At 51.1% G+C, this 12,753-nt stretch overlaps 1 protein-coding gene and 1 pseudogene across 1 annotated transcript; both read left to right on the forward strand.

Moving 5' to 3' along the window:
- Positions 1-1,982: 1,982 nt before the first annotated feature.
- Positions 1,983-12,550, forward strand: SPATA2 (spermatogenesis associated 2). Its single transcript, XM_011365982.2, has 3 exons — positions 1,983-2,142; positions 7,824-8,266; positions 9,190-12,550. The coding sequence occupies exons 2-3, from the start codon at positions 7,931-7,933 to the stop codon at positions 10,414-10,416; spliced, it is 1,563 nt and encodes a 520-aa protein (XP_011364284.1). The 5' UTR covers positions 1,983-2,142; positions 7,824-7,930; the 3' UTR covers positions 10,417-12,550.
- Positions 3,965-4,083, forward strand: LOC111743664 (annotated as a pseudogene).
- Positions 12,551-12,753: the final 203 nt, after the last annotated feature.

Genomic DNA, 12,753 nt, shown 5'->3' on the forward strand with positions numbered 1-12,753 from the left:
ATGTCATTAAGCAGAGAACTCTCAGGCCTTCAACCCTGTGTAAAAGATGAGAAACACGGCTCTATTCGGAGACTTTGGGACTCTTGATACAAAATGCCACCAAGTCTCAATGACTGGGGTCATCTACTAGTAAAGCCTTTTTTAAAATCTGTTTCCCTTTTGTCTGTCACAGAGCCACAGAGCTGGAAGGGACTTATTAGCAGTCTCATGCAGTCTTGAAACAGTTTCCAAAGGACAATTATGAGTTGTTGTAAAGGCAGAGAGTTCGGGTGGGACAGTTTTTCATACCTGGAATTGCTGTAAACACCATCACCTCTTGGGTGATTAAGGGAGGAGCTTAAACGTGGGCTGATAAAGGCTGAAGTATACAAAGACCCTGAGTGGGACTAAGACAGCAACAGATAAATATAGCAATCGCTGCTGTTTGAATAGCAGGTTGCTGGTTCTCTGAATGCTTCCCCATGTATTATGTCATTGACGCCTGAGATAAGACTCATCAGCTTTAGCTGGGGTCACCAAGGCTGAGAGAGAGAATCCTGCCATCAAGGAACATCTGTTAGGTACCTCATGACCAGACATATTCAAAGCTCAGGGAAAACACAGATGTATAAGAAGCTCCAGGTCTTGTGTGTGTGTGTGTGGGGCGGGGGGTCAGGTTTAAAAATATATCTAATCCACTGTGGTAAGAGCTGAGATAAAATTATGGCATTGTTGTGGGGAACCAGAGAAAGGCAGGTCTTTGCCTGGAGAAATCAGAGGGAGTTTCAGAAAAGGTGTAAGGGCTGAGCTGGGGCTGGAAGCCAAGAAAGCAAGGAAGGAACAAGGTGAGGGGAAAGACATTTACGTGGAATGAACAGCATGTAGAGGCACAGAGGCCAGAAGGGAGAAGAGCATGGTAAGTCCAGGGAGCCAAGTGCATGTTGGAGGAAGAGAACTTAGCATGGAGTAGGCTCTGAGTCTTTAATAAATGTCTAGATAGGTAAGAGAGAGAGAATAAATGGTTCAATCACAAGTATGTTTAACAGTTTTGACTTTGCAAGCACTAAGGATTCAGTGAGTGGTGAACCACAAAACCAAGTCCTCAGGGAGCTCACGGGCAATGTGGTGGGTGGGAGTATAGACAAATCCATTAAGTGAAGTGACAAGCCACCAGTATCGATGCCAATGTAGACCCTCTGGGTACTGCCAGGTGACTGGTGATAAGTCACAAGATGAGGAGGCAATATTTTGCCTTGGTCTTCCCCAATGCTGACTTCCATTTAAAAAAGCAAAACTTATTTAGATCCTTACTATATGCCAACTATTGTAATAAGCAGTTTCCATATATAAACTCATTTAATTATAAACTCATTTAATTTTCATATGAATCTCATGAGGCTGTACTACTATTATTCCATTTCACAGGTGAAAAAACTGAGGCTCGGCGAGGTTAAGTAAGTAACTTGATCAAGGTCACACAGATAATAACTGGCAAAGGCAAAGCTGGGACCCCACTCTTAGCGACTGTAACATCGACAGTCCTCCCAAGGCTAGATTCAGTATCAGGTGATCCTGGGCATCTCTTGCGCTCTTTAAGCCTCGGTATTTTCGCCTGTAAAAAAGGAGGCGAGGGATCCAACTGTCAGCTCCCTCTCAGGCGCACTTCGGGGATCATCTCCACGAGGTCAGGTCCGGAGGTCGCTCAGTCTGCGTTAGCAGCTCGGAGACGCCACCATCCGGCTGCTTAGCGGTTTCCATGACAACCCGGCTAGCTGCCATTCCGGGGCCGACGGTGTGCGTAATTTCCGGCCGGTTTATTTCCGGGTCCTAGCCCCCTCGGGGCAGCAGTCCTTTAGTCCTCAAAGCGGGATTCTGCGGCTTCTGGGCTTCCTCTTCTGCCTCCCGCTTCTTCCTTCGCCGCCCATGGGCATCGGCCTTTCCCCGGCCCAGCGCGCAGCCGCGGCCTGGCCTCCCTTTGGGCCCGCCTCCTAGGGACGTCACTTCCTGGCCGAGTGTTTCCGGGTCGCCGCTGGCCCCGGAGTACTGGTTTCGGTCTCTTGCAGCCGGCCGGAGCGGCGAGAGCCCAGCCGGGCCCGGCTCCGGCGGCGGCCGCGGCTCCTTCGTGCTTCCCCCGGCCGGGGCATCCTCGGCGGCAGTGCTTGGGTGAGTGTGGGCAGCCGTGGGCGGAAACGGCCTCTGGGGCTTCCCCGGGCGCAGGGGGCGCCCGACTCCGCGGGGCTTGGCGGCCAGGGAGCAGAGTCCTCTCGCGACCGGCTGGCCGGGGCGACTGGTGGTGGGCCGGCCTTTTCGGCGCCCCGGGGTCTCACCTTGTCCTCCCCCAAGGGCTGCCTCGCAGACACCTAGGACCAGCCAAGGGTGGTTCAGGGAAGCTCAGGAGGAACACCCCCTCTTCGGCGACTAATCAAGCAGGAGGACACCCCGATTCCACCGTAGGGCAGTTACTGCTCGGTGGCCCCCAGCCCAGTTTTTGGCGGCAGACTTGGATTTGTACTCACTGTGTGACCTTGGACAAGTCATTTCATCTTCCGAGCCTCAGTTGCCTAATTTGTTAAATGGGAATGAACCTCCCTGCTAGTATCGTAGTGGGGATGGGATGAGATGCGTGTGAAGCACGGTCTCTGGCATACAGCAGGCGTCCAGTAAATGATAGCTGCTGTTAATTCATTCGCAGACCCGTGGGGAGGGCCCGAGTTTGGGACAAGGGTATTTTTCACAACTGACGTAGCTCTCCGGGGCTGTAGGAATTATCAGGCTGGGAATAGCAGCCGCCAGCTTCTGTCCCCTGCAGGGAGACAAAACCGCTTCTTTCAGAGCCCCTCCGAGAGGCAGCTGCCACTAGGGAAGCCCAATTTCAGCACCGCCGAGGTTATTTTCAGAGGCTTGGAAGGCCTGTCTCTGTATCTTTCTGGAATCCAGTTGGGGTGTGGGGACTCTCTGGTGTTTCACAACCAGTGGAAGGTGCCTTGGCTGTGTCTTTGGAGCCTCGGTCTTGGAATGAGTGCAAAAGAGTCGGGTGCGGAGGTGGAGGGGGTTGAACTGCTCTCACCCTGGTGCTGTTTGGAGGCTGAAGGAACTCTGAGCCCGCTGAAGCTAGATCTGTAAACCTGTGGACTGGGGCAGTGCTGAGACCAAAATAGCTCCTGTCTGTGCAGGGAGGGGGCGCCTTCAAATGCTGCTTGGGGAACATTTCTGCTTGAATGGGCCAGCTGAGGTAAAGCCAAGCTAATGCTTTGCTACCCAGAATCATTTCAAATCCATCAGTAGGGTTTTAAACAGACACAGCTTTCTTTTGAGATGTTTAAAAAAATAAATTAAAAAGCCACCCCCTCCCTGACTGTGATATCTGTCTCTTCATTGATTTGCTTTTCAAAGGGGCCCAGATATTATGGGTGCAGGAAGTGCTGACCAGGCCCGTTGGCTCTAGGCACCTATCTGACACTGTCAGGGATGTTCACAGTGCCATTTTTTTTTTTTTTTTTATCTGCCAGACTGGCACGTCTTGGCTTTCCAGTCCTTGGGTTGCTTGGAGAAATTAACAGCTTGTGTCACCGCGCTGTCTGGTCTCCTGTAACCACGCTGTTTTTGCAGTGAGCGTGTTTTTGTTTCTTGCAGAGTGCTGGGAATAGATTGCTGGTTCTGTGCTCAGAAAAGATACCAGCTATGACCCGACCAGTTATAATGCGGTCTGTATTCTCAGAAAATGTATTCAGGACGGATGATGTCAGCTGCCTTACCACTGGCCGGTCTCTGGCCAGCCTCTTTCCTTGGCCCTTGAGCTTACATCATAGAGCTTTGTAGCTCTTCTAGCCTAATTTTGTGTGGGAAGATATGAATTTTGCTACTACAGGAATTTTTGGAACTCAGCTCTGCTTGCCCGGCCACAGGGCATTCTAGCTTAGCTGAGCCCTTTGAAGTAGTGCTGTCCAGCAGATGTAGCAGGGCAGCTTTACTTAAAAGCTGTGCAGTCTATAGTCATGCCACCCTGAGCAAGCCCGTTCCCATCTGATCTCAGAAGCTAAGCAGGGTCTGGCCTGGTTAGTACTTGGATGGGAGACCACCTAGGAAAAGCAGGTGCCGTAGGCGTAAAAAAATTAAAAAATAAGGGATCGTAAGCTGACAAGGTCCTTGCAATCTGTGAGGTCAACCAAGGGTTGCCTCGCCTAAAAAAAAAAAATAAAAATAAATGAAAGCTGTGCAGCCCAGAGCTTGAATCAGGGCTTTGGCATCAGACCGTGGTTCAGATCTCAGCTGTATTTCTTTCTAGCCTGTGACTTGGTCCTCTCCGAGCGTCAGTTTCCTCTTCTATAACCTTGGGGCTGTTGGATGGATTTCATTAATTTTTATTGAGCCTCAGTAGAAGGCCCTCATGTACTCATCCCTCAGTGAATGGTACTAAGTGTAACAATAAATGAGTGAGAGAAATGGGAAAAAGCACAGGCCTCAGGGCCGGCCAGCCCAGGTTCATATTGCAGTCCTGAGCTTTTGAAGCTCTGTTGGTTTCCTCATAGCGTTGTCGTGCGGATGAAGCGGGTTGACGCAGTTGAATCGGAAAAGCCCAAAGCTTAGCACGTAGGATAACTATTTCCTTCTCGCTTTCCTTTCTTTAACTGTCTTTTAGCATTTATTTTCTTTCACCCTTTTCCTCTCTTGCCTAGGTCGGTTCGAGACTTCTTAGATGGGTTTCCCATCCTTGACTTTAGGGTTTTGAACACCAACTGGGCTGTTTGGATCCTTTTCTTTCTTTATTGTTTGGCAGCAACAAACAAGGGTGTGGATTATGGTATGATTTCAGAGCGGCAGACACTGAGCTTGAGGGTGGCTGACTTAAAAAAAAAAATCAGCTTCTATGGGCTGGAGGCTGACTTCCTTGCAGAAAACTCACAGCAGTGTTTAGGAGGCTTGCTGTCCCTCTGTTTAGATTGTTCTCATTGTACCAAAAAGACAGTCTTTGGGGACAGAGGCAGGATAGAAGCTTCTCTTTGATAAATAAAAATTGGTAAATGCATGTGGGTTTTTATTAGCAAGGACAGTGATGTCTTCTTTCAAGTTGCAATACAGTTTTATTTTTTTAAGAGAATATGCATACTTTGATACCAGACAGTAAGCTTTTTCGGCTGGAGTTGAGGGCAAGGCTGTGTCTTCTCAACTGCTGTCCATTACTGCTCCTACCTACCCCATATCCCCCCACTGCACCCAGCCCAGGGCCTGGCACGAGGTAGAAGCTGCATAAATACTCTTTGAACTCAGGAGTCCTGGAGTGGAGGGAGGAATACAGGTGCCAAGTTAGAAGGCCAGGCTTGCAGTCTTGCCCTTTGCTAGCCCTGAGCTACTTAGAGCATGTCGAGGAGCCTCTGTTCCTTTCCTCTCTAGCTGATCTCCCAGGATTCTTGGGAGAGCTAAATGAGAAACTGATGGAGCGGTATCTTGAACGCTTACATTCTTTGCATCGTTCATTTCACCGGTTGTATCAAACGCCTGCCAAGGGCCGGGCTCTGTGTCAGGCATCGTGGTGAACAAAGAAGTGCAGTCCTTGTCTTTGTGGAGCTTTCTGGGTAAAGGGGGAGACAGAGAGGAAGCTAGTAAATAAAGTTGATAATTTCAGATGGTGATTATCCCAGGATAACTGGGAAGGAGGGAGTTATTGAGCTGGGGCTGTCAGGGAGAGCCACTGAGGGTCGACATTTGAGCCGCGGCCTGAGTGAGAGTGAGCCAGCTATGGGAAGAATCAGAGTAAGAACATGGAAAAGCAACGTGTGCAAAAAGGTCCTGAGATAGAGATGAGTTTAACGTGTTTGAGGAACAGACAGAAAGGTCCGTGCGGGTGGAACTGAGAGAAGGGAAATGCTGCTTTGAGAGGTGAGCAGGGATCTGACCACGTAGAGCCTTTGACCTTGCTTAGGAGGTAGCTTTTATCCTAAGTGGATTCGTGTTTGCCTTATGGGCTCCTAGAGCTTATTATCTGTTCTGTTTGTTTTTGAAACACTGGCAGGGTAATGGGTGGGAGAAGGTGGCCTCCCTGTGTCCTACATGTCTCGCTTCTTATTCCCCAAAGCTGTGGAGAAGCCAGACGAGTGGGTCATTGGGACGTGGGTGATTTTATTGACCTTGTGATAGCTGCTGGGCTCGTAGGCCTTTAGGACTTCCGGAGCTGAACTCACATCTGCTGAAGGGCTCCACAGGTCTGTCCCATCGCACTGCAGCTTCTTTCTCAGTCTCTTGCCGTCTCCCACTGCCAGCAGGAGCCTCCTTCAGTCAGATAGCTGGTATTTATGAAGCACGTGGCCTCCCCCGGCACTGTGCTTTGGTTACATTACTGAGTAATTTGTCATGATCCCTGCACCTGTGGAGCTGTGGTCAAGAAAGGCAGGGCAGGAGAGTGTGGAAATGCACATCTACGGCCCGGCCAGAGATGTTTGCCCCGCTCCGATCTTACCATTCTGAGAGTGCTTGGCATCCTGGGAGGCAGCACCTTCAGACACCGGGAGCTGCTGCTCGTCTATCAAGGGCTTCCTCTGAGCACTCAGGGAAGAGCTTTGTAGACTGGCTGCATACGATCCTTCTAACAACTCCGGACTCCAGGTACCGTTATTAACCCCCTTTTCCATATGAGAAAGCCCGGAGAGGTGGAGTCATTTGCCCAGGTAACCTTGAGATGCAGACCCAGGATTCACACCCAGGCAATCTGGCTTCAGAATCTCTTTGTCACCACCGTGCTTTGTTGTCTACCCTGGCAGTGTCCCTCAGTGAATGCGATTTGCTTCCAACACTGTGGCATCAGGAATATTGCTGGATCTGTATTCGTTCTACTGACGGGTGGCCAAGCAGATAGCAAGTGTATAGACCCTGTGTGTCCCAGCTCAGAACACTGTGTCTTCTCCCAGCGTTGCTGTAAGCTGCTCTTCAGGTAAAGGGGAGCCAGCCTGTCAGGCAGATAAAGGCACTGTCCAGGGGCCAGCAGCCAGCTCTTTAAGTCTCTCTTTAAAATCGCAGATTCCATCTGGTCCTTTCCCCCTCGCTTTGAACTCTGACAGGTGCTTCACACAGCTCTTGGAAGGAATGTGGCATTTTTAAGTGCTCTTCGAGGCCTTGGGGACCAGGGTGCTGCATACGCCTGCAGCTTCATCTCGTGTCACGCCTCTCCTCGCTGCTTCAGCCACAACGTAGACTTCTTTCTGTTCATAGCCACTTCTTTCCTCCCTGCCTTGGGAAAGCAGGACATGCTGGGCAAGGCATGGACTTTGGAACGTGACTGGCAGAGCTCTGATCTCAGCCTGCTGCTTAATAGTCCTGTAACTTTAGCAAGTTTCTTAACTTTTCTACGTCCTGGTTTTCACATCTGTAGGATGGAGATACTGGTCATACCCGTCTCCTTGTTTGAGAAGACGGAATGCATTAGCATGGGATAAGCACCTGGCACGTAGTCAGCACTGGTAGTGTTAGCCCAGGGCCCTTCTCCCTGCTGACGCCTCTGCTGTGACACCCTTCGCCCACCTCTTTGCCCGGCACACTCCTCCTCCTTCAGGTTTAACTGTCAGTCTTTTAAAACTTTTCCTTCTTCCCACAAAACCAGTCGGGCGCCCCCAATCATATTTTTCATTAGTGAGCTCAGCCAAGGCAAGGGCCTCGTTTGTCGCGTTTCCACTATAACCTTTGGTGTAGTATACGCTCAGTAAATGCACTGAGTGAATGAGCAGAATGCAGCCCAGGGCTGGTGGTGCCCACTGCACTCCAGGCCAGTTCTGTGTTTTGTTTTGCCTTAGCAGCCACAACTGGCATGTGGGCCATTTCAAGGAATGATGTGCTTCTTGTTCTTCCCCTTCCAGAGTGCTCCGCTGGTCCAGGTGGGCAACATGTCAGTGCTTATAGCAATGTCCCTGCATCTAACCCAGAGGCCATGGAGGAGATAAGGTAGCCCCCCTCCCTGGATCGGATGGGGAAGCCCAGTTCAATGGATACAAAATATAAGGATGACTTATTTCGGAAGTATGTGCAGTTCCATGAGAGCAAAGTGGACACCACCCCCAGCAAGCAGCGACCCGGTGGTGACGAGCACCTGCGGGTGGCAGCCTCGACCCTGCTCAGCCTGCACAAGGTGGATCCGTTTTATCGATTCCGGCTGATCCAGTTCTACGAGGTGGTTGAGAGCTCCCTGCGCGCCCTGAGCTCCTCCAGCCTGCGGGCTTTACACTGCGCCTTCAGCATGCTGGAAACGGTGGGTGTCAACCTCTTCCTCTACCCGTGGAAGAAGGAATTCAGAAGCATTAAGGTAAGGCCTAGGGAAGGGCCCGCCACACTGGTCTCCCTTCCACTTTCTTGCCCCTTCCAACCCATCTCGAGAGGACTTATGCCAGTCCAATCACATCCCTCTTCTGCCCGCGGACCCTCCCGTGTTCCCCACTGCCTTTGAGATAACAACCAGGATTACCTCCCAGCTCCCTGGCCTTGCCTTCCTGTCCAGTGTCTTCTTTTAGCTGGGTACCTGCCCCTGACAGCTCACATCTGCAGCCTGGAGGTCGGATAGGCAGGCAGCACCCCGGTTGTGCAGGACCTTGAAGCCCAGGGCAGAGGGCATGGATTTATCTGAAGTGGGCTGGGAAGCAAGGCAGGGCTGGGATCAGTTTACAGTTGAAGGGAATCTTTCTGGCTGGTGCGGGCTGCAGCATAGTGCGGCAGGAGTGGGGTGGGGAGACCAGTTAGGAGGCTGCCGTGGACGTCCAGGCATAACAGGAGAAGGACTTCTCTGTCATTTTGAAGGTAGTGATGGCTCAGGAGGCTTTCTACCAAATCAGGCTCTTAAGCCTGACATATACTTCAGACCTTTGCAGAAATGCCAGAAAGGAGTATTTCCAGTCTTCATCAGACACCTGCCTCTGATCCAGTCCCTTCTCTTTCCGAGTTTGCCTGCTCCTCGTAGGGAGCAGAGCTGCTGTGCCCCATGCAGAAAGCGAATGGCTTTGTTCCCCACACTTAGGAAAGGAGTGATGTGTCGCTTCCTTCACACCAGCACGCTGCGCTGTTGGTAAGCATTAGCCTCTGCCTCTGTAGTGAGAAGCTGTTGAGATCATTCCCTTCCCTTTCTGCGGTTCCCCACGCTCGTTCAGACTTGGAGGCCCTGTGCTTTGAGGCAGTCTCCCTTGTGTGTCTCAGAGAGACAGGCCCGCCTCTTTTTCTGCCCCCCCTTCCTCCTAGACTTACACAGGCCCCTTCGTTTATTATGTCAAGTCCACGTTACTGGAAGAGGACATCCGAACCATCTTGAATTACATGGGCTACGTGCCCGAGTTGGGGACTGCGTACAAGCTCAAAGAGTTCGTGGAGACCCTCCAGGTGAAGATGGTCTCCTTCGAACTCTTTCTGGCCAAAGTGGAGTGTGAACAGATGCTGGAAATCCACTCACAAGTCAAGGACAAGGGCTACTCTGAGCTGGACGTCGTGAGCGAGCGTAAGAGCAGTGCGGAGGATGTGCGCGGCTGCTCCGACGCCCTGCGGCGGCGGGCCGAGAGCCGGGAGCACCTGACAGCCTCGATGGCCCGCGTGGCGCTTCAGAAGTCGGCCAGCGAGCGGGCGGCTAAGGACTACTATAAGCCCCGTGTGACCAAGCCCTCAAGGTCAGTGGACGCCTACGACAGCTACTGGGAGAGCCGGAAGCCGCCCCTGAAGGCCTCGTTGAGCCTGCGGAAGGAGACTGTGGCAGCAGACGTGGGGGACGACCTCAAGGACGAGATCATCCGCCCGTCCCCTTCACTCCTGACCATGTCCAGCTCCCCCCATGGCAGCCCGGATGACCTTCTGCTCCCCTCCTCCAACAACGGCCTTGGCCTGATGCGCAGCACATACCTCTCCGCTCAGGATGACGTGGATCTGTACACAGACTCGGAACCTAGGGCCACATACCGGAGGCAGGACGCCCTGCGGCCGGATGTATGGCTGGTCAGAAATGATGCCCACCCGCTCTACCACAAGCGCTCACCCCCCGCCAAAGAGTCCGCCCTATCCAAGTGCCAAAACTGCGGCCTGGCCTGCAGCTCCGCCCTCTGCCAGCGCTGCGACAGTCTGCTCCCCTGTGCTCCGGCCTCCAAGCCCAGCGCCTTCCCCAGCAAGGCCTCCACCCACGACAGCCTGGCCCACGGGTCATCTCTGAGGGAAAAGTATGCAGGCCAGACTCAGGCCCCTGACCGGCTGGCGCACCTCCATTCAAAATCCAAGCCCTCCACCGCAGCCACCTCTCGTTGTGGCTTCTGTAATCGCCCAGGTGCCACCAACACCTGCACCCAGTGTTCAAAAGTTTCCTGCGATGCCTGCCTCATCGCCTACCATTTTGACCCCTGCTGCAAAAAGAGTGAGCTGCACAAGTTCATGCCCAACAACCAGCTGAACTACAAGTCCACCCAGTTCTCCCATCTCGTGTATAGATAGAATGGATCTTGTACCTTCCTGCTGCAAGGGCTACACCACTGACCTTTCTGGTTTCATGGGGAAGAAGTGTCAACGCACTGATGTGGGAAGCAGAGACCTGCACTTGACCATGCAGGGATCGTGGGTTGGCTGCGCCATGTGGGAGTTTACTTAGCGACTCAGTTATTTCAGTCGATAGCTGCTTTGTTGCCTGAGAAGGGAGAGGGTGGCACTTCCGTTCAGATTCATTTTTACTAATCACTCCCCTCCCTAGTTCATGTCTTTTTTTTTGTTTTTGTTTTGTTTTTTGTTTTTGGAGGATTTCTATCTCTGGGACTCAAGCCACACCCACCCCTCCCACTGCAAAGCCAGCTTGGACTGGGAAGGACCCTCCAGGTCACCTCCACATGCCCACCTGGAGCAGCAAGCTAGAGGCCTGTTGGCTTGTGAAATGAGCCCTCCGGCCACAGTGGGCCTCTTCCAATGGCTCATCCCTTTGCTGCCCCCTTCCCAGATATAAAGATCCCCCCCAGACTCCCTGCCCATGGCTCGCCCCACACCCCCAGGTTTCAAAAGTGAACCGAGTCCAGTATTAGCTGAATGTCATCCTGTTGCCGCCACAGCTCCGTTCAGCCTGTGGTGTTTGTGAACTTTGCTCCGACACATGGAAGTGTGGACTTTCCACGGCAGAACTGACTTTCCCCCTTTCTGTTGTTTGCACATGCCCTTCTTACTGTACTGTACATAGATATTTTTGAGATTTATTTTTAAATAAATATTCAACTTGCTGTGCGTTTCAAAGTGGTTAAAACGTTAATTATGTAGCTATTTATAAAAATGCCCCGGGTTCTTTAGTCTTCCAAGGAAGGGTCTCGTGCTCTTCTGTGTTGTGTCTTCCACTGACCCCAGCCCGAGGGTAACGCAGAGTGTGGGGGCAGAGGAGGAGCAGAGACGATGTCCCTGAGTCGGAGAGCCACTGTCTTCCCTACAATAAATCTATACACCTACCTCCAGTGTGCACTTCGGGGGCGAATGCGGGCCGAGAGCTCTGTGCACCTGCAGACTGATCACCTAGTGACGAGTCAGGAACCTCACCTGGGATCTACAGCCTGGTCTTTGCCACTTGCCAAGTGTGAACCTTGCACTCCAAACTTCTTGAGTCTCGTTACAGAAGGAAGCTCGTTTGAGATTCCCGTCGCAGTCCTCTCTTCTCCTGTTTCCAGGACTCTGCAATCTTTTTGCACTAAAAGTGGGCAGGAGTTGGCGTGAGCGCATCAGACATGTCTTCTGAGATTCTCAGCTGAGCCTAAGCGCTTCCAAACCCGGAGGCCCCTTAAACTCCTCATGCGAATGACTCGAGCCCCAGATTCTCCTTCCGGGGTACAGAGCAGGAGTGGGGCAAGAGTTTGAAAATAAAACCGCTTCTTTGTGAACTAATAATATATTTTAGCCATAAGTGTTTGTGATGTACAGAATGTTACAGGAATTGACACGCAGTGGGCTTTCCAGTGGAAGGTTTTCAGCTCTTGAGCAAATTTAAATCTGGCTGAATCCTGAGGCCACTGCAATTTGCTGATGTTCTTCCAGCTCGAATGATTATAAGGTTTTTCAAATCTTCTATGGCTCTTTTTTTTTTAAAATATATATATATATCTGGTAGATCACATGTAGATATTCAGTGTATATATAAAGCTGAATTTCAACCAACTTTATTACTAAGACCACCCCGATCTGGGGCATTCATCTTTGTTGTTCTTCCTTTTCACATTTCAGAAGTGTCAATGCCTGTCCCACTCCTGAGAGCTCTAGTTTTCTAGTTTTCCATTTCCAGATCGCTCCAGCACTACAGTCACTCTTTTAAGCAACTGTGATGCCACGTAACTCACAGAGGACAAAAGCAGGAACTAACTCATCCTAGGAGAGAGAGTCCAGTGTGTGCATCATCACGGGAGTCCGGTGTTTGTGGACTGGAACACGAAGTGCCCTGACCGTGCTCCTCCTCGGTGTGCATCTTACTGTCTGAGGTTGCTGTGATTGAGATCGTTGAATATATGCTAATTTAAAGATGCAGATGTTGTGCATTTGATTTCTACCAAGAGTTGAAATGTCGAGAGATGGTTTAAAAAATAATAATAAAGTATGTTCCATTATTAAATAAAGTGTTTGGGATTTTATGTCCCCCCTTCCCTGCTGCTTCGAAGTTTGAGCTGTTCAGGTTTTTGGGTTTTTATTTTTTCGCTCAAGTCATATTTAGTTTTTTCATGACGTTTTCTCCATGAAACTGAGAATAGCCAGTATTTGCATGCTCATACTCTGAGCCAGGCACTTTATATGCGTGATCTCATATAATAATCTCAA

This window comes from Pteropus vampyrus, unplaced genomic scaffold, assembly GCF_000151845.1.
Source record: "Pteropus vampyrus isolate Shadow unplaced genomic scaffold, Pvam_2.0 Scaffold117, whole genome shotgun sequence".
NCBI lineage: Eukaryota > Metazoa > Chordata > Mammalia > Chiroptera > Pteropodidae > Pteropus > Pteropus vampyrus.

Excerpts from the sequence above, each read along its gene's own strand:
- SPATA2 (XM_011365982.2), top strand. The coding sequence starts at position 7,931 with ATGGGGAAGCCCAGTTCAATGGATACAAAATATAAGGATGACTTATTT. Across the intron at positions 8,267-9,189 it reads AGGAATTCAGAAGCATTAAG|ACTTACACAGGCCCCTTCGT; the intron begins GTAAGGCCTAGG and ends CCTTCCTCCTAG.